The 24007-nt window shown below is 41.1% G+C and overlaps 1 protein-coding gene across 1 annotated transcript in view; it reads right to left on the bottom strand.

The window, feature by feature from the left end:
* The window catches only part of LOC147685082 (SCO-spondin-like), a 1395910-nt gene that overhangs the window by 1138983 nt on the left and 232920 nt on the right, over nucleotides 1-24007 (bottom strand). The window contains exon 23 of the mRNA XM_086939757.1: nucleotides 20027-20167. Coding sequence (XP_086795883.1) covers nucleotides 20027-20167 — 141 coding nt within the window. The remainder of the gene's footprint in view (nucleotides 1-20026; nucleotides 20168-24007) is intronic.

The raw sequence follows: 24007 nt of genomic DNA, 5'->3' as shown, positions 1-24007 counted from the left end.
ATGGAGTTGAGAGTAAATGCTGTAGTAGGACTTAGATATATTCGGAGGCAGCGTCAGCAAGTCAAGCTGTTTGTCAAAAGATGAGGTGGACATTTTATTAAAACAAAGGATACATAATTAGAGCTACATAAGTAAGCAGTGGAGGAACTTACATAATAATTAATCAAAAGTGCCTCTCAGTTTGGATGATCCAGGTAGCGCTCTGTCACTGTAAATTAGAAGAGGGTCCTACTTGGACTTGATTTTAAAGAAACATAAAACATAATGATTAGAGCCTGTATCATATTTTGGTAAATAATTATACTTAGTTATGCCAGCTGGATGGGGCAGAAGAACTTACTTGAAGAATTTTTTTACACAGAGCGAGGGGATCTGCTTGTGCGTGTTCCTCGCTGTGAAAATTTCGGGCGCCTAAAACTGTAAGGCGTGTATTTAGTAAGGCGGTAAAATTCAACATTTAAACAGTTACAATAAAGCGGTGCACTAGTGAGACCTATTTCTAAGTGGTACACTTACGTGGGATCTGTCACTTTCTTGAATGTGGGTAGGGGGTCTGATTCAGCGCGTCTGATTAAGCGCGTTCGTCGCTATCAGCGTTACAGTTACTTGTGCCTGGAACTGCAAAGTAGCGTATTTTTAGTGAGGCGATAAAGTTACATGTTTCGAGGGGGAAGTCTAGGTCTAGCGGTTGCACTTACTTTAATTCTGGCGTTAGGGCGAAGCACGAACGGGGTCCGAGTAGATCACCAGCCGGTGCTCACAGCTTACTGGAAGGGGCAGCCGCCATTAGTAGCGTGTTGTTTATGCGCGCGCAGGTCCACAATAGCGTGGCAGGGGCGGCGCATGCGCAGAGAAATCCTGCTGGTCTCTCACGGAGATTAGCGTTACTGAGTGGCACAAGCGCTAATAGATGTTGGAGCGCGGCCAGGAAAGGGCGGATTAAGGAATAGAAGGCATTATTTTATATGCAGGGATCTGGAACGGTGATGAAGAAGCACTTAACAATTTCTGTACATGGTTGAACTCCAATCAAACAGACTTGAGATTTACCTACTCACATAACAGACACCAAATTGACTACCTAGACGTGACCATTAAATGTGAAGAAAATAAACTTTACACCACACTGTTCCGAAAACCCACGGAACGCAATACTCTTTTACAATACCAAAGTGCACACCCCAGGGCTCTGAGGGATGGCTTACCCTACGGTCAATTTCTAAGAATTAGAAGAAATTGCAAATATAAGAATGATTTCTTTACCGAAGCAGAGGTTCTCTGCAAAAAACTAACTGCCAGAGGCTATCCTCGAAAATTGGTAAGAAGGGCCATAAAAAGGGCGTGGTATACACACAGAGAATACTTGCTTGAACCCCGGCCCAAAAAAACTCTATCCAAAATTACATGTGTTACCACTTTCAATACAGCTAGCAACAAACTAACAAAAATGATCAAAAAACATTGGAATGTACTAGACCCTCTAGAACTAAATACCGGGCTTCCATTATTTTCATTCAAAAGAGGTCGTAACTTAAAGGACCACCTTGTGAGAGCAGCAAGCCGTCCAACCGACCATAATACCATTGAAACAAGACTGAATATGCCTCGTGTTTTAGGGCACTTTAAATGTAATAAGTGCATGGCATGCGAATTCACCACGAACACCAAAATATTCGAGTATGGAAGTTGTAAACACACTCTAAACTTTTTCACAAATTGTAATTCAAAAAATGTTATTTATTGTATTGAGTGCCCTTGCAAATTGCTCTACATCGGACAGACGACTCAACAAATAAAGACAAGGATATCCCAACACAGAAGCAGGATACGATGTAAAGTGACGACGGCACCCTTGGTTGAACACTTCCTCGAACTAGGTCACACTGAAAATGACCTGAAATGGCAAGTAATAGACAAACTAGTGCCAAATGCCAGAGGTGGCAATCAACAGACAATTCTAAATCGCCTGGAATGTAAATGGATTTTCTACTGTAAAACCATTGAGCATGGACTCAACTCACTTGATGAATGGAATATGTGCATATGAACTACCTCGAAAGTTTCTTTGACTGAAGCCTTATGTAGTCATATTCAAAACTAGAGTGCAAAGTACATTATTGTTCTCTCGAATATATTGGCTGCAATAGTGCTACCTAAAGACAATAATACTGCTTTCCAGAATAGGCAGCAGAAAATGGACCCTGAAAAATGTTGTATGATTTATATGGCTGTCTGTATACATGTTTGTAATTAAGAAATTGTGCAGATTGTTATATACCAATTATTGTACCAAAACACCTTGGCCAATAAAATCATTTAGATGTCCAGTAGGGCTTCATAAACCTTTCCCTGCATATAAAATAATGCCTTCTATTCCTTAATCCGCCCTTTCCTGGCCGCGCTCCAACATCTATTAGCGCTTGTGCCACTCAGTAACGCTAATCTCCGTGAGAGACCAGCAGGATTTCTCTGCGCATGCGCCGCCCCTGCCACGCTATTGTGGACCTGCGCGCGCATAAACAACACGCTACTAATGGCGGCTGCCCCTTCCAGTAAGCTGTGAGCACCGGCTGGTGATCTACTCGGACCCCGTTCGTGCTTCGCCCTAACGCCAGAATTAAAGTAAGTGCAACCGCTAGACCTAGACTTCCCCCTCGAAACATGTAACTTTATCGCCTCACTAAAAATACGCTACTTTGCAGTTCCAGGCACAAGTAACTGTAACGCTGATAGCGACGAACGCGCTTAATCAGACGCGCTGAATCAGACCCCCTACCCACATTCAAGAAAGTGACAGATCCCACGTAAGTGTACCACTTAGAAAGAGGTCTCACTAGTGCACCGCTTTATTGTAACTGTTTAAATGTTGAATTTTACCGCCTTACTAAATACACGCCTTACAGTTTTAGGCGCCCGAAATTTTCACAGCGAGGAACACGCACAAGCAGATCCCCTCGCTCTGTGTAAAAAAATTCTTCAAGTAAGTTCTTCTGCCCCATCCAGCTGGCATAACTAAGTATAATTATTTACCAAAATATGATACAGGCTCTAATCATTATGTTTTATGTTTCTTTAAAATCAAGTCCAAGTAGGACCCTCTTCTAATTTACAGTGACAGAGCGCTACCTGGATCATCCAAACTGAGAGGCACTTTTGATTAATTATTATGTAAGTTCCTCCACTGCTTACTTATGTAGCTCTAATTATGTATCCTTTGTTTTAATAAAATGTCCACCTCATCTTTTGACAAACAGCTTGACTTGCTGACGCTGCCTCCGAATATATCTAAGTCCTACTACAGCATTTACTCTCAACTCCATGCTTGCAAAAATATGGACAAAGTCATAAACTTTTGTGAAATTTTATATTATCATCATTTTCTCTCTAGAAAGCAACCTCCAAATCAGTTTCAGCATCAAAATATCATCCTTGCCTGCGAATGCCTTGGCAAGGTAACTAAAATAAATTAATCATTAAATGATTGCAATGATCTTAGTAACTGCATGCATCCGAATATGCGTCTATGTACAGCCACAACTTAGCTTTGGTTGTATATATGAAATAAATGCTACACTCCTAGGTGAAGAAATTATACCCCTTCACCTATGATAATTCATCTTCAATGCGCATGTGATGAAACACAAACATGTGCATGTTATTTTATCACTCCCGGGGAGCACTATTAAATACAAGCCTAAACAAATAAATATGTAGGTTAAAAATGTGTAACTAAAATACCAACTCTTACAGTTTCAGGAAGCTCATCAGTCCTGATGATGATCTAAAGCAATATAGATCGAAACGCCGTCGACATACCCAAGGATTTTTTTACTCATTCTATTGTATATAATTGTTTTTTAACCTTGTTGTTGTTGTGTGACAGTTCGTTCACTTTGTTCACTTTTGTCACGTCCTGCACCGTATCACTCACCTGAGCACCTGAAATACAGTATAAATATTTATGTATATTCTATAAAAAAGAAAAGATTAAAGTAATTTTTCTACCTACACCTACAGTCTCTGCTCCCCAGCGTTTATTAAATACTCGCTTCATATACCTTTTTCTCCAGGACCTAATCAGGCCAAAAACTGAACCATTGTGACTTAAAAAACATCATTCCACCCCAGGTTCTACTGAGTGGGGTTCCCTTGTTCATTAAAACTCTTCCTTCATGGGCACGCCTTCTGGCCACCTACTACTCTGACACCCAAATTTCATTGCGTAGATATCTGCGTATCTGCCAGCCTGGCTTCCGCTGTCACTGAGTTTCGCCTGTCTGTTTTTTCCTTTTCCATCTTAGCTATGTATTCCCAGAATTGCTTCTGTTTGTTGTTTTTGCAAAGATCAAATACTTTAATCTATTCCCTCTCAAACATCAAGATCTTTGTTTCCGTATTAAGTGTTCATGATTCCGATGAGCTTCTTTGCAAGCACTCTCTGCCACCGAGGACCCAGTTTTTTGATTTCCCTGTTTAACAAGTCTGAGAGTGTAGGTACTGACCCTACATATCAAAGGAGGGAGCGGAGAGAGAACATGTCCACATGGACACAAGGGGCGAATTCAATCTCCCCAGCTATAGTTAATGAACAAATAGAATCCACCCATATAAGATAGGTGAAAAATAGGAAACAAGGCTTGGAGTTGGATGTGTTTCCTACAGTGGTGGGAAGCACGTGATGTTCTTTAAATACCCCTCACACACCAAAAGGGCCCTTGGTGTCATGCTTCATCATAGGTGTTAGGGGTGTTACAGGTCGTCTTAATTAGATTCTGACTCAGAATGGACTCAGTGTATATATTGTGAATTTATGGGTAGTTTTAGTTTAGTGATTTCATTTACAGTATTATTTAATGTACAAGTTGTTATTAAAAATCCTTTTAGAAAAGCAACCTGTAGCAATTGCCTTTAGCAATGCTTGTTTGTTATTTAATTTAGTTTTGAGTAATTCCTTAGACTGTGCGCTCTTGTGAGACAGGCTCGTGTCTGTCCTCGCGCTTGGTGAATTGAAGTGAGAGCCTCGCGCTGGTCTCGTGGCTGAAGCTATAAATACAAGCTTCAGCCAACTGTCAAACGCTTCGTCTCTCGTTGATCCTAGCGAGAGCTTCTGTCCCCGCGTTGGTAAATTCCTCTGGCCTTGAAAAACTCCAGTTAACCCCTGGGTTAACCTAGCCCCGTAACTCCTTCCCAGAAACCTTGTTCCGAGTGACCTCGGGAGCCCTGGCTGTCAGCGCCGCTGAGGAATCTACGAAGACGACGTGACAGCATATCTCCGAGTCAGCCGGGAGGTTGTTTACCCGCTCGCTCATCTCTGCCGGCTGGCAGTTCGAGTCTCCTGTCAACCCCACGCAGCACTTCAAGAAAAGGACAGTAAGAGTTAAGATTATTCTTACAATTGCCACGAACAATTGGGGTCAATGTAGAGGTGTCAAGGGTAATTCACAGGAAGTCGCTCTTGATTTTAAAGAGTCTAGCGCGTCGAGGAGCGCAGATCAAAAAACAAGCATTGGCAAGTCACACAGGAAAGTGAGCTGGAGCTAATTAACTTTGTTTTAGCGCGAGTTTCACGGAGAGTTGCCAAGCAAGACTTTCTAGAGACTTAAGACTGTTATAGAACTGAGCCAAGCTTAGAACTGACTTATGAGTTCTAAAGCGATCTGAGAACCCCTTGATAAAGGCAAAGTGTTAAATAGGCTATCAGAACCCATCTGAGCAAATTGTGATAAGATAACCTTTTAACTGAGTTTGGTAAGAAAGGTTAGAGTATTTACAAGTGTTGTCAGGAATTGCAACCTTAGATTGTAGTGAGATTTTGGATAGGCTGTTATTTTCTGTCTTCCAACTGCAGAATCTCCTAACAGAAGAATTTCAAAAAGACTCAGGTATGGGTTTGCATGAAGTTTCTGTGTTCAGTTAAAACTAACCAAATTAATCCAGTTAGCCTGTCTTCTCAGTAGAAGTGTTAAGCTATTCTGACATGTTATGCTCATTTGAAGGTGTCAAGACTCAGAGCCAGAGTTAAACTACTTTTTAAGTGCGAACAAGGGTCAGACGGATTAATGGTCAGTAAGAACAATGTTTAGTTAATTTAGTAGTTGGTTTAAGGTCTTCAGTTGAGTAATTGCTGTTAATATTGCATCACAGTGTTGCGTGAAGGCAGCGCAGAACTTTTCTAACTGAAGGTCCACGGCCCGGAGCACTTTCAAGAGAGAGAGACAACCGTAGATATAATATTGTATAATTTGTTGTGAGTCTCTCTGTCCACTTCCCCTTTCCCTGGGGGAGAAGTCAATCCAGTCAGTGTCAAGGTCCTGATTGGGTTGGTTGATCCTTGAGGGAGCTGGGAGCTTGCAGCTCGAGAGGAAACGTCAGAAGAGTCTCGCTGGACTCTTCAACAGTAGACGAAGCCAAACTTCCCTATTTAAAATCGTTTCCTTTCGAGTCTGCAAACTCACCCTCATGGATGCTGCTCAGTTGTCACAGTTAGTCCAGAAGTTGACAGTGGAAATGGAAAATTTACGTTTGGAGAATCAATCGCTTCGTCAGGAGCTAGATGAGACTAGGGCTGGTTTCTCGTTTTGGAGGGATTCCTCTAAGGAGAGGAAACCGGTTTTAGCGCCAGCTAGATTTGGTGCCGATGTTGTTCAGCCTCATACCTCAGAAGACCGATCTGAAAAACAACCGGTTCAAGTAACTGTAGTTACCCCAACTCCTGTCCCTTTGGCCAACCCTGAAAGGTTTACTGGAGATAATACCAGATTTGCAACCTTCTTTAGTCAGTGCCAATTGCATTTCATGTGTAAACCTCAAATTTTTTCTTCTGATTCTGCTAAGGTAGCATTTATAATTTCTTATTTGGGAGGGGTGGCTGCGAATTGGGCCATGCCTTTAGTTGATAATAATGACCCTTTGCTTCATAATTTGCAGAATTTTAAATCGGCTATGTCCAATTTATTTGCCAAACACACTTTAATTCAGTCTTCTGATAATGAGTTATTGAATCTTCGTCAAGGGACCAAGGATCTTATCTCCTATATGACTACCTTTAATAGACTTCTGTCCGAAACTCATTGGCCTGAAGAAAAGAGAATTTCTTTATTTTATAGAGGTCTAAAAGATGATTTAAAAGATTCTCTTGCACACATTGTGAATTTGCCTGATGGGTTTAAGGAATTTCAGGATCTTGTGGTTAGACTTGATCACAGATTAGGTGAACGTAGGAATGAAAAAACAAGGAGTGATTTTAAAAGTCCTCTAGTTAAAGTTGAGAAAAAAGAGTCTGAAGTCAAGAATGTTTTTGTCGAACCTGTTGTTCCGAGTGGGTTCAAAGGGCCTTTAACTCCTGAAGAGAAAGAAAGGAGACGTAAGGGCAATTTATGTTTGTATTGTGGCAAACCTGGGCATTTTGCCAAGGATTGTTCTGTAAAACCTGCTAAAAAGAAAGTTCTAGCTATTGAAACTCTTCCTTTTAAGCCGTCGGAAAACTGAAATTCTCGAGGGAAGCAGAGATCGTTTCCTCGAGTAAAATTTCTTCTAAGATCTCCAAATTTGTCACCAATGTAACTACACATATTCCCAAACATTTTACTATTCGGATGGTTTTTATCTTAACTACTCTTCAAAGACATAGTATTCCGGTACTTTTGGATTCTGGGGCTACTGGGAATTTTTCGATATTGGTTTTGCCCATAAATTGAATCTGAAATTTGTTGCTAAGGAGGAACCTGAGTCTGTGAGAGCTGTTGATGGTTCAGTTTTGTCTTCTGGTATGATTCAATTTAACACTGAACCGTTGACTTTGGTAGCAGATAATGGTCATACTGAGAAAGTGGTTTTTGATCTTATTGATGCACCAAGTTTTGGTGTCATCTTAGGCATTCCTTGGTTGGAATTACATAATCCCAAGATTGATTGGATTAAGAGGACTGTTACCTTGGAGTCTTCTTTTTGTAAGTTACATTGTTATCAAGAAACCCAAGATCCTGTGATGCCCCTTTTTTGTGCTGCTCTTACTGCGGAAGATAGTAAACTCCCAGTAGAGTATAGGAATTTTTCTAAGGTTTTTGATCCTGTTGAAGCAACCAAATTACCTCCACACAGAATTTTTGATTGCAGGATTGATTTAGTTCCGGGTGCTATTCTACCATGTAGTAGAATTTACGCCTTAACTGAACCTGAAAATGTTTATTTAAGGAACTATTTGGATGAGCTTTTGGAATTAGGTTTTATTCGACATTCTACTTCTCCTGTTTCGTCTCCTCTTTTCTTCGTTGCGAAGAAGTCTGGGGATTTGAGGGCTTGTATCGATTATAGAGCGGTTAATAAAGCAACCATTAAGAATAGGTATCCGTTGCCTTTGATTCCAGTGCTTCTTAATCAAATTAAGGGTTCTAGTATTTACACCAAACTGGATCTTAGAGGAGCATATCATCTAATAAGAGTCAAAGAAGGCGACGAGTGGAAGACCGCTTTTCGTACGAAATTTGGTCTTTTTGAGTATACGGTTATGCCTTTTGGTCTTTGCAACGCTCCAGCGGCCTTTCAATACTTCATTAATGAGGTCTTGCATGATCTATTGGATGTCTGTTGTATTGTTTATATTGACGACATCTTAATTTATTCTAAAAATATGGAAGAGCATATACAACATGTCCAGTTAGTATTACAGAAATTGAGAGATAATTCTCTTTATGCTAAATTGGAAAAATGCGTTTTCAATGCCTCTCAAGTGGAATTTCTTGGCTATTGTTTATCACCTGAGGGAATTCATATGGATCCAAAGAAAGTTGAAGCAATTTTAACTTGGCCAATTCCTGCTTCAATTAAAGACACACAAAGAATTCTAGGATTTGCTAATTTTTATAGGCGATTCATTTCTAAGTTTTCTGAAATTGTTTCTCCTATTACCCAGTTATTGAAAAAAGGGAAGGTCTTTTCTTGGACTGAGGAAGCCGACCTAGCATTTTCATTGTTGAAGAAGGCTTTTACCTCTGCTCCTATTTTGGTTCATCCTGATCCTGACAGGCCTTTCTTTGTAGAAGCAGATGCTTCACAGACTGCTATTGGTGGTGTGTTGCTTCAAAAGGATACAAATACTGGTCACCTTCATCCAATCGCCTTTTTCTCTAGGAAACTACTTTTGGCTGAACAGAATTATACTATTGCAGAACGAGAATTGTTAGCCATTAAAGATGTGTTTCAAGAATGGAGACATCATCTTTTGGGGGCTAAACACACTATTACTGTTTATTCTGACCATAAAAATTTACAATTCTATTCCACTGTTAAGGCTTTTACTCCTAGACAAATGAGGTGGTTGCAATTCTTTAGTGAATTTGATTTTTTGATTATGTATCGACCAGGGAAGAAGCAGCTGTTATCTGATACACTTTCACGTTTAGTTTGTGAAAAAGATTTAAATACTATGAAGGATCCTCCCAGCATTTTGCCTTTAGAAAAAATTGCTGCTGAAATCCATTCAGAAAGTTTCTTGGATTCCGTTAAAAAGGAATTAAAGAACCTTGATGTTCACGAATGGTTATTTAAAAAAGGTAATTCCGTTAGAGATGGTTTTTTTTATCACAATGACAAATTGTTTATTCCCACAAGAGAGTTACAGGATAAGGTCATGCGATGGAATCATGAGTTGGCAATTGCTGCACATCCAGGTATTAACAAAACCCTGGATTTATGTCAACGTCATTTTTGGTGGGAAAAAATGATTTCTATGATTCAACAATTTGTGAAAGCCTGTCCAGTTTGTTCACGTCAAAAGGCTTTACATGAAGTTCCAATGGGTTTACTTCGTCCTATGACTATTCCTCCTCATCCCTGGCATACAATCAGTTTAGATTTTATTACTGATCTCCCTAAGTCTAATGGTTTTACCACAGTTCTTGTGGTGGTGGATCTGTTATCTAAAATGGGACATTTTATCCCGTTACACAAGATTCCCTCTGCAACTGAATTCAGTACTGTATTTTTATCTAATATTGTGAAACTTCATGGTCTGCCCTCAAAAATTATTTCGGATAGGGGTCCTCAGTTCATTTCTAAATTCTGGTCACAACTCAGTAAAATGTTGGGAATCGAGTTGGCTCTGTCTTCTTCTTTTCACCCACAGACGGATGGTCAGACAGAGAGATTGAATCAGCATGTTGAACAGGGTTTAAGATGCTTGTTAACTTCCTCCTCTTATCCTTGGGATGAAGTGTTACCATGGGCTGAATTTTCTTATAATAACACGACTCATTCAGCTTTGGGTTGTTCTCCCTTTTATTTTCTCACTGGTCAACATCCAAGATCTATTCCTATACTCTTACCTGATGAACAATTGTCTATGCCAGCAGTTACTGATAGGTTAACTCATCTGTTGGATATCCAAGATAAAGCTAGAAAACAATGGGTCAAAAGTAAGTTATCTATGAAAAAGACTGCTGATTCTCATCGTAAAGCTGCTCCCTTGTATAAGGAAGGTCAGTTGGTATGGTTATCTACTAGAAACATTCAGTTGGAGGGTCCCAGGAAGCTGAAGCCTAGATATATTGGGCCTTTTGAAGTTAAGAAAGTTCTGAATCCTGTGTCTGTGAAATTAGTTTTACCTGAGGAATATGCTATTCACCCTGTTTTTCATGTTTCTCTGTTGAAACCTTTTGAACCTTCTACTCGTGTTGATAATCCACCACCGCCAGTAATTGTCGGTGACCATGTTGAGTACGAGGTTAAATCCATTCTGGATTCCAAAAGGATTCGGGGTGCCTTGTTTTATTTGGTTGACTGGAAAGGTTATGATCCTTCTGAGCGATCATGGGAACCTGAGAAAAATATTCATGCTCCTAGACTTGTTAGATCTTTTCATGCTCTTTATCCTGATAAACCTAGACCTGTAAGACGACCTTTGGGGGGAGGAACTGTTAGGGGTGTTACAGGTCGTCTTAATTAGATTCTGACTCAGAATGGACTCAGTGTATATATTGTGAATTTATGGGTAGTTTTAGTTTAGTGATTTCATTTACAGTATTATTTAATGTACAAGTTGTTATTAAAAATCCTTTTAGAAAAGCAACCTGTAGCAATTGCCTTTAGCAATGCTTGTTTGTTATTTAATTTAGTTTTGAGTAATTCCTTAGACTGTGCGCTCTTGTGAGACAGGCTCGTGTCTGTCCTCGCGCTTGGTGAATTGAAGTGAGAGCCTCGCGCTGGTCTCGTGGCTGAAGCTATAAATACAAGCTTCAGCCAACTGTCAAACGCTTCGTCTCTCGTTGATCCTAGCGAGAGCTTCTGTCCCCGCGTTGGTAAATTCCTCTGGCCTTGAAAAACTCCAGTTAACCCCTGGGTTAAACTAGCCCCGTAACTCCTTCCCAGAAACCTTGTTCCGAGTGACCTCGGGAGCCCTGGCTGTCAGCGCCGCTGAGGAATCTACGAAGACGACGTGACAGCATATCTCCGAGTCAGCCGGGAGGTTGTTTACCCGCTCGCTCATCTCTGCCGGCTGGCAGTTCGAGTCTCCTGTCAACCCCACGCAGCACTTCAAGAAAAGGACAGTAAGAGTTAAGATTATTCTTACAATTGCCACGAACAATTGGGGTCAATGTAGAGGTGTCAAGGGTAATTCACAGGAAGTCGCTCTTGATTTTAAAGAGTCTAGCGCGTCGAGGAGCGCAGATCAAAAAACAAGCATTGGCAAGTCACACAGGAAAGTGAGCTGGAGCTAATTAACTTTGTTTTAGCGCGAGTTTCACGGAGAGTTGCCAAGCAAGACTTTCTAGAGACTTAAGACTGTTATAGAACTGAGCCAAGCTTAGAACTGACTTATGAGTTCTAAAGCGATCTGAGAACATAAACAACCCTTGATAAAGGCAAAGTGTTAAATAGGCTATCAGAACCCATCTGAGCAAATTGTGATAAGATAACCTTTTAACTGAGTTTGGTAAGAAAGGTTAGAGTATTTACAAGTGTTGTCAGGAATTGCAACCTTAGATTGTAGTGAGATTTTGGATAGGCTGTTATTTTCTGTCTTCCAACTGCAGAATCTCCTAACAGAAGAATTTCAAAAAGACTCAGGTATGGGTTTGCATGAAGTTTCTGTGTTCAGTTAAAACTAACCAAATTAATCCAGTTAGCCTGTCTTCTCAGTAGAAGTGTTAAGCTATTCTGACATGTTATGCTTATTTGAAGGTGTCAAGACTCAGAGCCAGAGTTAAACTACTTTTTAAGTGCGAACAAGGGTCAGACGGATTAATGGTCAGTAAGAACAATGTTTAGTTAATTTAGTAGTTGGTTTAAGGTCTTCAGTTGAGTAATTGCTGTTAATATTGCATCACAGTGTTGCGTGAAGGCAGCGCAGAACTTTTCTAACTGAAGGTCCACGGCCCGGAGCACTTTCAAGAGAGAGAGACAACCGTAGATATAATATTGTATAATTTGTTGTGAGTCTCTCTGTCCACTTCCCCTTTCCCTGGGGGAGAAGTCAATCCAGTCAGTGTCAAGGTCCTGATTGGGTTGGTTGATCCTTGAGGGAGCTGGGAGCTTGCAGCTCGAGAGGAAACATCAGAAGAGTCTCGCTGGACTCTTCAACAATAGGGGTCTTCGTGTCCCTCTACGGAACGTGCGTACTACTAACCAGCAGGTAAGCGGGAGCACTGATGTAATCACTATGTGTGGTGTGCTAGGATAGTGAGTGGTAGGGTTAGGAGTGAATGGATAAGTGAGTGTTAAAAAATACCTGGCATGTGAGGGCTACAAAGAATTTTAATATACCTCCGTGCTGGTATTGTTAAAATAGTGTGGTGGAGGTTTAGTGTATTTAATGTACATAACCTCATGCGTGCGTCGACATGTTTCGAAGCCTAAAGCTTCTTCTTCAGGAAGGGTGCACAGATCCCTACACTACTCACATGCGACAGTCTAATACCGTCTCTACATAAATATTATTATGTGTAGAACAATGCCAAATGTGCCTACTTTGGTAATTGGCCTGGAACAAGGTAATAAATTCAATGTCAATCTGAAAAAGAACAAGTACACACAGGATATTAAATGAAGATACTCTTGATGTGGAGATCGTGACCGGTAAAGGTGAATTTACACAGTGTCTAGACGTGAATGTCAGCCTATCAGTGCCAGTGCAGTGCCCTCAAAAAATGAAGACAAATACTGGACAGAACAACACTTAACATAAAACACACACTCTATATTAATCCAAATGGTCGCTGTAGTAATTCCCTAGGGATAGTACATGCAAGTATAGTGGGAAAAAGTAGATGGAATGCATACTTGCTAAAATGAAGCCAGTGGCATCCGAGCCTGAAAACAGAGGGGATCCTGTGTTTAATAGCACTCTGAAATGATAAATGCAAAATTTCAGCGCTGTAGGAGGTACTCACTGGGTTAGGCTGACGGTGATCCTGTTGAAAAAAAGGCTGTGCCGTACTTACATGAGTAGTGGTACTACCTGCTATTGACCTTCAGGCTTCTGTTGAATTTCCAGTTTTGAGCTTGGTTCCCCGCAGTCTTGTGTGCTGTCTTCCTGACCCCACTTAATAGGACTGCTTGCAACTCTACTATCCAGGTGGCCCAGTTCTGTATGGATGGAGTGGGTGGGACGCAGTTTCCAGTGCATCTTGGTCCCTGATTCCAGGTCTCCCACTTTACTACGGTAAATTGATTCCATCTGATCCTCTTTTGTAATTTATACTCCTCCAATCCTCGTGTGTGACTTATGGTCTCAATTTCTTGTCGATGTTCGCACTGAAGATTGAATTCTGTGATGAGCATTGCATGGTCAATTGCTGCATGTTGGTGTTCACAAAGGACTTCCTCTAAATTGACAATACTTTGTTTAGTAGTTTGCAACTTCGAGAGACCATTGCTAATAAGTTATATGTTAAGGATTTAAAGTTCCTTTCTGGATATTCCAATAAAAAGCATATTCATCACATAACACTGCAGCATATCCAGTGGTTTCCCAATCTCTTTAATGGAGAATTCTATTGTGTGTTTGACATATATTGCAAGGAGACTCAAGGGCCTGCAGTGAGAGTGTAATTCTGTAACTGGAATGTGTATGCTTGTAAAGCTTGTAGGTGCACTTCCGTGGTTGGCCAAGTTTCATGGAAACAGAGAACATCAACCTCCTACATGTTTTCCATTGCCAATTTGATGTTTATTGTACTTGTGATCCCAGCTGTGTTCCATGTTATGAGCTTAAGGCTCTGTTTGTGTGCTATCTTTGGGGGCCCTTCATTGTTTCGTAGTGTAATGGCTGTTTTCACCCTTTTTTGAGTCATTGGGCTAGGAGTAGGTATTTTGTCTGCCCTGGGTTGTGGTGGTCTTGTAGGTCACCTTACGGGTTTGGGTCCTGAACCAGCCTTTGTCTGCTGTGCTACCTTCAATTACTTGTCTCTCACTTTGACCCTCTTTTTTTTTTATTAAGTTCTATGATGAAATTGGAGTAATTAGTTGAGATGTGTAAGTGGTGGGTCCCTCGTAGGACCTCGTAGGTTTGCACTGTCTCTTTGTTTTTCGCGGCAGCCACCCTCTTGAATATCCAGCACGTGCGGGTATTTTTAATCGCCAGGCTCCTGTATCTCCTGGATCACAATGCCCCATTTTTTTCAGCTGGTCTTTTCTTGCAGGACCAATGAGGGTGGGTCATTGTCTCCCATACTGTTATCATATTTTTATGGTGTTGCACTGCTTATTCTCCTCAAATTGTATGCTGAGGAGGTCTTTGCTCATTGTATGTGCCAGAGAGGGGATATGTTGAAGCAATTTCAAGCTACAACCCCTATTAAGGGTGTCTTTCCTCCCTAGTGATGTAAACTGAGGGCAAAAACAAGCTTTCACTATATGGCCCGAGGATCGTCTTTGTTTTTTTTTTAGAGATATTTAGCCCTATTTTCATTCTGAATGTTATTTATTCCGTCACTTAGCAGACTGTGGTTTTGCCTGTTGCTATTAGTCTCCATTAGCCCGACAGGCTTTCTTCTTATTTCATTTAGATCCTCCTGCGTCGCCTGACAGGCAACGTCTACACCAAGGCTCTCAGTTGTCTCGTACTCCCTCAGGTCGCCGCTTGTATGGGCCTGGGGTCTTGAGTCAGGCTCCTCCTGGCTGCCACTTGGGATAGCTTGAACTCTTTTCTATCTGGGTTTAGCAAGGGGGCTTTATCTGCACTCTCTCCATCAGAGGTGTTGTAAGGGGGGAGGTTTGCCCTGGGCGGCACCAGTTTTGGGGGCGGCTGCCCCCCACTCTTACTTGAGTTTGTCGCAGGGGGTGGCAAACGCAGAATTCATCGCCACTACCATCCTTTCCCCGGGTCTTCAGTGCGCCACCAGGTGGCTAAGGCTGGGACCACCACGAGCGGCAAAGTGCCTAGCTAGGCCACTGCTCACCATTTTCCTTGGTGGACATTGATATGTGATCTTGTATGTCCCTTTAGGGGGCCTTTTATAGATTTCCAAAAATGGGGAAAAAAATTGTGCAGGGGTGTTCTTTTTTCTTGGCTTTTTCTTTTTTCACGTCATGCTGTTCCCAGCTCCTTTGTGCATGAATTTCCATAGACAATTTTTGCCTTTTCTTCAGCCTTTTTTCTCTTGTCTTGACAGAGGTTTGTTATCCTTAGTAACAGAGCTAGGGGGCTAATGTTGCTAGTGTTCCCAGACCTGTGACCCTCTGTGGGGGTGCACGTCCGACGGTGTTGGTTGGTAATATTGGCAATGTTGGGGCTACTAGTTCTATTTACCCAATCCATATCTGTCTTTCACTCACTCTGTTGGATGGTGGCTGTTGCTTGGACCTCGGTTGGGCTTGCTTCTTTCCACAGGTTCTTTGGTCGTGGTTGTGTCTAATATGCCTTGTGTCTTGCCGCTATTGCCTCTATCTCAGTGCTTATTTCTGAGTTAGTTTTAGATCCATTGTTTGAGTTCAGGTTTTTCAGATCTGTGATTAAGGTTGTCAAAACCTCCAGCAGTGTTGAAAACTTCTCAATGACTCCACTGTGACAGTCCTTTGTATTGGCTAGTTTTTCCAGATTTTCCAGCTCGATGATTATGTTTGTGATGGCCAGAGCAATGGTTTGCATTGTGTCCACTTGGACCTCTAATTTATGTGACTGCCAGTTGAGGGCATTAGTAGTCACTGCAAGTGTATTATTGATCGAGGAAAACAGATTGCTTTGATCTTTAAGCCAGTCCTAGCTTGTCTGTTTGCCCTCCTTCTGATAGGTTTCAGAGGACCTGTCTGATATGTCCCTCCTGTTAAACAACCTTGGTCCTTGGTGTTGATTTTCCTCATATAACCCACCATGACTTGGGTCTATCTCTACAAGAGTCCTCCCATTCCCTTGGGTGCTGTGTGCTGGATTGAGTAGCTCAGTTGGTTCAATGTCATCACTTGCTACTTTGATTTGTGGTTCAGTCGCAGGTGCCCCGTCCCCTTTCAGTTGTAATGACCTGGGACACAACATCTTTAGAGGCAGCTCACTGAATAGTTCACACGCCATGGAAGGAATTACTATTAGACCTGAGGAAAGTTCTATCACACTGTTATCTTCCACCTTTGCCTGTGGACAAAGGACAGAGGTACCGCCTTTATTGATGTTGTCTGTTGTGTGCATTTCCAATGCCAAAGCTTCGGCTATGACATTGTCTACCCACTGGCCACCTCTGGGTCCCCTTTAGATGTTGAGGGTATATCCCTCCTTGCTCGGGCGTCGCTTAATAACCACCTATCATAGGTGCATTGTCATTTTCACTATCAGTGTCAGTGTCACGAAGCGTGGCATCAGTCATTGTACACACTCTCCTGTTGTAGTTGTCCAAAAATGTTGGGTTCCTTAATGCCTGACGAGCGCTCTCCTGGGCAGTCCCCCTTCCTCTCTGCTGCCGTCTATTTCCGCCTTTTGCCATGCTTGCCGCTCTTCTCTGCAGGGAGACTCTGTGGGCGATTTTCCAGCCTGCTGGGAGGATACCTCTTTTGCTGGCCCTGTAGTTTTCTTCAGGGGGTCTTCATGATGGCCATCAGAGTAGCCTATTGGGTTCTGGTGGGGGGTCGGGGGTAGGACTGGAGTTAGATTGCTCAGCGTCAGGCCCCGCTTATGTGGTGGCTTATGATAGTTTTGTGGCGTGGTGTGACATAACTTCAAATCCTTGCCAATTATTTTTTTTCTTTCTTTTTCCCTCTGCTATGCGGTATATTTTCACTGCTGTAAGGGCTCTGTGCCAAAGCGGGCAGTGGGAGCGGGAGCACTCCTTAACTGTAAGCCAAACCTGCACCTGGGTGGGCCATCTTCGCAGCAAAGGGGCTCAACTGTTCACGCCGGCTCTAATGCCACCGACCTCTCAGGTACTCAATATGGCTCTATTTTGCAGAAGCAGCGCTTCTTCAACTTTTTTGCCACACCCGCACTTGGTGAGGCTGGTGGGTGATATGGCTCTGGCTCTGGGGGGCATGCCCCACACTCCTGTGTGGCTGTCAGGCATCCTAGTCAAATTTAGAGACCGCATCCTCAACTTGTAGTTGCAGCCAAGGGGGGTTGCAGTTTTTTGAGCCTAGTTAAACCTGGCTTGTTTATGGGTGGGGCGGCCTCCTGGCGGCACAGGCCGCACCAGCCTGGTGCTGGCCCTTTACTGCGTTCCCCAAGGGACGTCCATGGCACTGGCCCCTGTTGTAGCCGCTCCGCCAGGTTGCCCTTGAGCTGCTGGGGGATGTGGTGACGAGAAAGCAGAGTGCGGACATTCTCCCTACAGGACCCATTTCCCAGTTCTGCACACTTGTTTTCTTCTCCTTTTCCAACCTCCCCATCAGTAGTTACTTTGATTTTATTAATCAGTCTCAATTTGTTTTCCATTTCATTGATGTTACAATTTAATCAGAGACCTCACTCTCCTAGTTTATGTTACACTGTTACAATGTAAAGCATGCTGGCCTCATTTGGGTAGGGCCCAGCTCTAGAAAAATGCAAATAAATTAGTTAATTAAAAAAACAAATATAAAAATGAATTAGGATAAATATCCTGGCTTCTACCAACTCCCCTCTCTCAAAAATGTTTATCTTTCTTCAAAAAATGTATTAATTTCTTGGTTGTCCTTCAAAATTAGAATCCCAGTTCTGGTGGCTCAGTGCACAACTGTATTCCAAACAGTTATCTGTGTATGACCTCATGGTCACAGGTTTGATTCCCAGTGGGTCCACTCAGCCTTAATGAGTATGATTGAGTTGATTACCCTTGAGGTTCGACTTGTGCTTTACAAATAAGCATGCTGTGTTAACATTCACAACTTTTAATAAACGTAATTCGGCTAGGCATGAAGCACATGCTTAGATGACCAGTACATATGATTGAAGTTAAGACAGTATGTGCACTGCAATATTCTAGTATACAGTTCTTCTCTAGGATAATAAAAGTTGTCAAAAGCTATTATTTTTTGTTTCAATGATCCTTGACCATTATCTCTCAAAATGGCACTGAAGCCGCATTTACCAATATTAAGCTCTTTGGATCATCTGCATGGTGATTGTACTCTATTCACATATGCTTGTCACTAGACCTTTCTTTGAATGTTTAAAGCCTGGGGAGTTGTCAATTCACCTACTATCAATACTGACTCAATAGAAACTGGGGGCTGATGTATCAAGGGTTTTACCCACTCCGTGGGTAAATGTGATGGCACATATTCGGGAAGATTCTTATGAAACCAGCCATTTTACCTATCTGTGAAAAAATCAAACGCAGCCAAAATATCAAGTATGATTTTTACATTTTCTAATTCTCTAAAGTTTACATTAGATAATTAAACAAGACCTAAAACATGCTTCTAAACCTTGTATCTTTAGACCAAAGACCACACAAGTGAAAAAAGCAAAAAAAAGAAACAATATTTTAGTGACATCACTAAACAACAAAACCCAAGCAGAATATTTTAGCCTATTATTTCTTGCTGCTAGCTTGTATAACAAAGTTACATTATATTGCCCCCCTCTGGAAGAAAAAAATGACTCTTTCACTCTCCTTTTCCTTTCTTTGAATGGCATTTAGTTTGTGGAGGTGCATGTGTTTTTTCAGTGTTTATATGTTTATACGGGTGAAGGCTATTTCCCTTTCGGTTCAGGGTTTATCAGTTATTATAGGTTTAAATCTAAAACTAGACAGCCAAAATATAACTGAAGACAAAATAAATACTTGGAAAATACATTTACCTAACAATGTAAATGTGAAGATTTCAATATCGATCAGTAATTGTGGCAATGTTTGATGGCTCAAAGATATACATATTTCTAATCAATACACTATTCCACAGGACTTATGCAATTCATTGATACGCTCCCTTCTCTGTAGTATCACACCTGAGTTATTTAGACTGCCCTCTGACAAAATTATTGACTTTGGGCCTTATTCACAAAGGTAAAATTTCACTTTTGTGTAAGTTTACAATTCTTTACTATTCACAGAGGTTCTTTACGAGTAGTATCTTTATGATTGCGGAGTCTCCACACATAAAAATTAGGACAGTCTTTTTATGTGCGGAGACTCCACAGTCGTAAAGATACTCCCTGTAAAATGCATTTGTGAATAACAAACAATCTTAAACTTACACAAAAGTGTATATTTTCTTATGTAAATCAGGCCCTCTGTGGTGAGCTGCGTCAAATATTGCATAGGGGCTCTGTTATCCATGATATTAGCATTATACAAATCTCCTAAATAAAAACAAACGTTTTTATTATTCATGTTCTCTACTTCCTCATCTTACATGAGCTTTTAAACCACTCTGTCTTCCTCTCGAATGATACATATTACATAAATGCAGAAAATATATCAACATTACTGCATTTATGAGTTGCACACTATAAGTAAAACTTCTCTGTGGCATCAGCAAATGAATTATTTTCTGGGTGTGCCCATTATTTTTGTTGCTGACCACAAAGAGAGAATTGGCCAGGGGTTGACTTAGCAAACTGAGCTACTCAACAATTCTCTGGAGCCATAAAGATTATTTGCAAAAAGATAGCATGTTCACTTACCTGTGGAGCAGTCCCTCTCCTCCTCACAGCTCTCCCTATTGGATAAGTCAGCACAGGTCATAGGACATGGGGCACAGTCTCCGCCAACTAGGTCACCAGGACATGATGTTGTTTTTGGACATCCCTCTATCTGACAGGGTTCTGGACAGGGAGAAAATAATGCTTACTGTTAATACATATCACATGGTTCTGAATCAGTATAGCTGTGTCAAGTTGTACAAAATCAGACTCTGGAGCTAATGTCCCCCATGCAACAGAAGGATGCTCTAGTTATATGTAAAGGGAAGCTACACATTTATTGCCCTATATTGACAAAATGAATTGGCTGGGTGAGTTGCTATTTGTGTATGAGCATCATAGGAAATAAAAAACTGCTTTACAAAATAATTACATTGTAGATTTTGAAGCTCATTCTTAGAGCAGTGAGCATTATAGGAAATAAAAATTGCTTTACAAAGTAATTACATTGTAGATTTTGAAGCTCATTCTTAGAGCAGTGAATCAAGAAAAAAATTAATGTTTTCAATAAATTATATTTAGGCCTTTGACCAGAGGAATGATGCTATAATATTTTTTAAATATGCCTGAGTAAACAAAAGTGTCACCAGGAGTATTCCTAGTACATTTTATTCTTTTTATACATAAACATCAATTTCTATACATCATTAATGACATTTTTAAATGACTTATGGTGTTTTCATTTTTAGAAGCATGACCTCTGTCCCTTTTCAAAAGTGTTTCACTGCCCCACTGTGATATAGTTCCGTGTGCCCTTGGTGAGGGAGCATAGAGCACATTACCTTCCCTTATAGAAATGCTCAGAGTGGTGCCCTTGGAAAAGAGAAATACTAAAGACATCCTAATGTTTACTAGTACTGGAGATCTGTCAATGTTCCATGATAGGTAGTTTTTAATGTCAAATTGCTTCTCATCTAGTGCTTGGTACAACAGTCCTACAGTGCTTTTATTAGAGATTAAAATATTACCTAAGCAAACAGGAAATAAGTCCTGCTCAGTCGAACCAACATTCAAAGCTATGGTATACAGATGTCAAGCATATTTCTATGGCACATACACAACCCTACTAAATTATGTTTGCTTGTATATTAGAATATCATTAGCAAATTGTATGGGCTTTTTTTACAGACCAATCAGAAAAACGACGTTGGAGCTATTAAATCTCCTTATCATGTAACTGTGTCAAACACATTCATGCCCATTTCGCAGATAGACCAGACATCTACCTATTGTGAAAGAAACATCTTCAGTCATGGCCTTCAGAACTGTACACGCAAATCTATAATGATAGCCTCATGGATATGGCTGGCTTGACAAACAAGTTGGCAGGTTTAGACTGGCAAAACTTTATTGAATGCTATGCAGTTCTCTGCCTAGAGGAAACCTGCCTTACTGACACGGTGTCCATTGATGGCTTTGCCACCTATTTCACTCCTGTGGTTCCAGGATCCATGAGCAGGGTCAAGGGAAGACTTATCACTCTTATCTCTCTTGTGTTTCTGGGTCAGGTTATATGGAAGAGCCTGTGTTCTGTACACTATCAATTCATCATGTTACATTGTCTAACAAAGCATGTGTTATTGATACATTTCTATAACAATACATTTTGATCCAAGCAATGCGCAATGGCAAAATCACTGCATGAGGACATTGAACGTAGTGTAAGAAATATAAGGTACAGTAATGTGGTTGTATGGTGGGGATTTTAATTTGAAGCATTGACAACTATACTCATCTGAGTCTTGTCGGCTGGTCGACAACGATAGGGACCTCATTGCCCATTTTGTCCATTGTTCGTGTAGTGATTAACTTAATGTGGTACACATGGAATATAACTTAATATTTGACCGTGCCTCCCTGAGCACTGATCCAGTTATAACCTCTACTTTTTTTTAGGGGGGTAGTAACAGTCCAATTGATTTTATCCTATTCTCTGCAAATCTAAGAAAATGGGAAGTTGACTTTTTTATCAGAATCTCCCCTTAGCGATCATAGGCGTCTAGTTTTGGCAATTTATGACACATTTTTTTGCTAAGAAACAGTTAGAAGCTAGTCCCCTACCACTGACATATATGAAGAATAAAGGGGTGACCATGAACTGGACAAAGGTTGATAATGATTCTTTCCTGTCTGCTTTATTGGGCTTAATACTCCCTGATTTCTTTCTGTGCGTTGGTGAAATATTAACTTGGGGGGCGGGGGGGGGGGGGGGGGAATCCGAGTTACTAAACAGATTTGACAGAATCTGAATCCCAGTACGGTAACAAGACAAAATATTGAATTCAAAATATAGAATTACAAAAATATCGAAGTCAAAATATAGAATGGACGAAATATCGAATGGACAGATTATAGTGGTGAAAAATATTGAATTGAAGGTAAATAATTTAATATCGAGTAGTAATTTTTAGCCCTACGCTATCCAATGCTTTCCCTACTGTTGCACTCTCTGGAGTGGGAATAGTCATTTTTACCCCTACGCTATCCAACGCTTTCCCTACTGTTGCACTCTCTGGAGTGGGAATAGTAATTTTTATCCGTACGCTATCCAATGCTTTCCCTACTGTTGCACTCACTGGAGTGGTAATAGTAAATGTTATATTTATTATTTCATTAAATATAAATTACTTTTAAGACATTTTAAAAAATTAGATATTTTGACTAACTATATTTTTTAAAACTATATTTTTGATTCGATATTTTTGTACTTACCTGTTTGTAGATAGGAATTCGATATTTTTGCATTCTATATTTTTTCTTCGATATTTTGGTAATTCTATATTTGTGAATTCGATATTATGTCAGTGATCCCACAGTACATGACATGTTCACAGTCCCAATAACAAGAAGCAAGCTAAATGATTCGATACCAACTGCAATAAAGTTCATTATTAGCTGCCGGCAGCACTTAAAGAAGCCAACAGGAATTTGGAGGGGTTACGCAGTTGCAGGAAGGCATAAAAGAAGGCTTTAAGGGTCCGTAAAAAGACTATCAGCGAGGAGGCGTATCACTCCCTAGTACTGGAAGTGATCTCAAACATTATAAAGCTTTCTGGGAGACAGTGAATCATAACTATTTCAAAGAAAAAAACAGGTCTCGTTTGGATACAGTGATTCCACTGGAAGGCTAAGTAGCACATGTTACTCACCTGTACTCTGGCCCTGTTTCTTTGGAGTATTCTGCTAGTGCAGACAAAGTCATCATTGCAACACGAGCCTCCCCAGTTTCATCCTTTTCACCTTTGTCCTCCTCTATGCCATTCTCAGGATTAGAGATTGAATTTAGTGATGTGATAGCTGAAGTAGATGCCCCGCTTGGAAAGCCCCCTGGTCGGATGGGATACCGGCAGATCATTTTGAAGGAAATATACTTTTGTTGGCTCCCCTTTTGACAAATATCTTTTTTTTTTTAACTTTTTTTTCAGTTTATTGTACAAGCATACAAACACTCCCACCAAATGGCATTAAAACAGCATGTATTCACATCGTCTGAGTCTTTAAGGCACTTTTGTTAGCTAGAGGCTCCACTGAGTCACACGATCACTCCAAAGGCATAGCAGAATAACATACAAGAATTGCATCACTGTGAGTACATAACCAGACCATACACTACGCAATATACTAGCTTCACTCTAGGGGACTCCCTCGGCCTCCTCCTCAGAACCCGATCCCTGCGGCGAGAATAGCTTGACACTCGCCCCTTCAGAATCGCTGTGGGACGTGTGTCCCCGTCCCTCTTACCCTGTAGCACACATGACACGCCAGGCCAGTAGGTCCTCTTGTAGTTTTTCATCCCTCCTGCTGCTCTGCATTTTTGTCTCTTCAGCTAGGGACCATTCCCTCACATCCCTGAGCCACGTGGGCACCTCCGGGGCCCTCTGACCCATCCAGGTCATAGCCACCCTGCGTCTTGCTAGTACCAACATCAATTGCATTAGCCTATAGGACAGCCTTCATTTCTTT

Source organism: Lissotriton vulgaris, chromosome 10 (genome assembly GCF_964263255.1).
Source record: "Lissotriton vulgaris chromosome 10, aLisVul1.2, whole genome shotgun sequence".
In the NCBI taxonomy this organism is placed as follows: domain Eukaryota; kingdom Metazoa; phylum Chordata; class Amphibia; order Caudata; family Salamandridae; genus Lissotriton; species Lissotriton vulgaris.
Note: the sequence above shows the minus strand (reverse complement) of the source record. Positions and strands in the feature narration are given on the sequence as shown.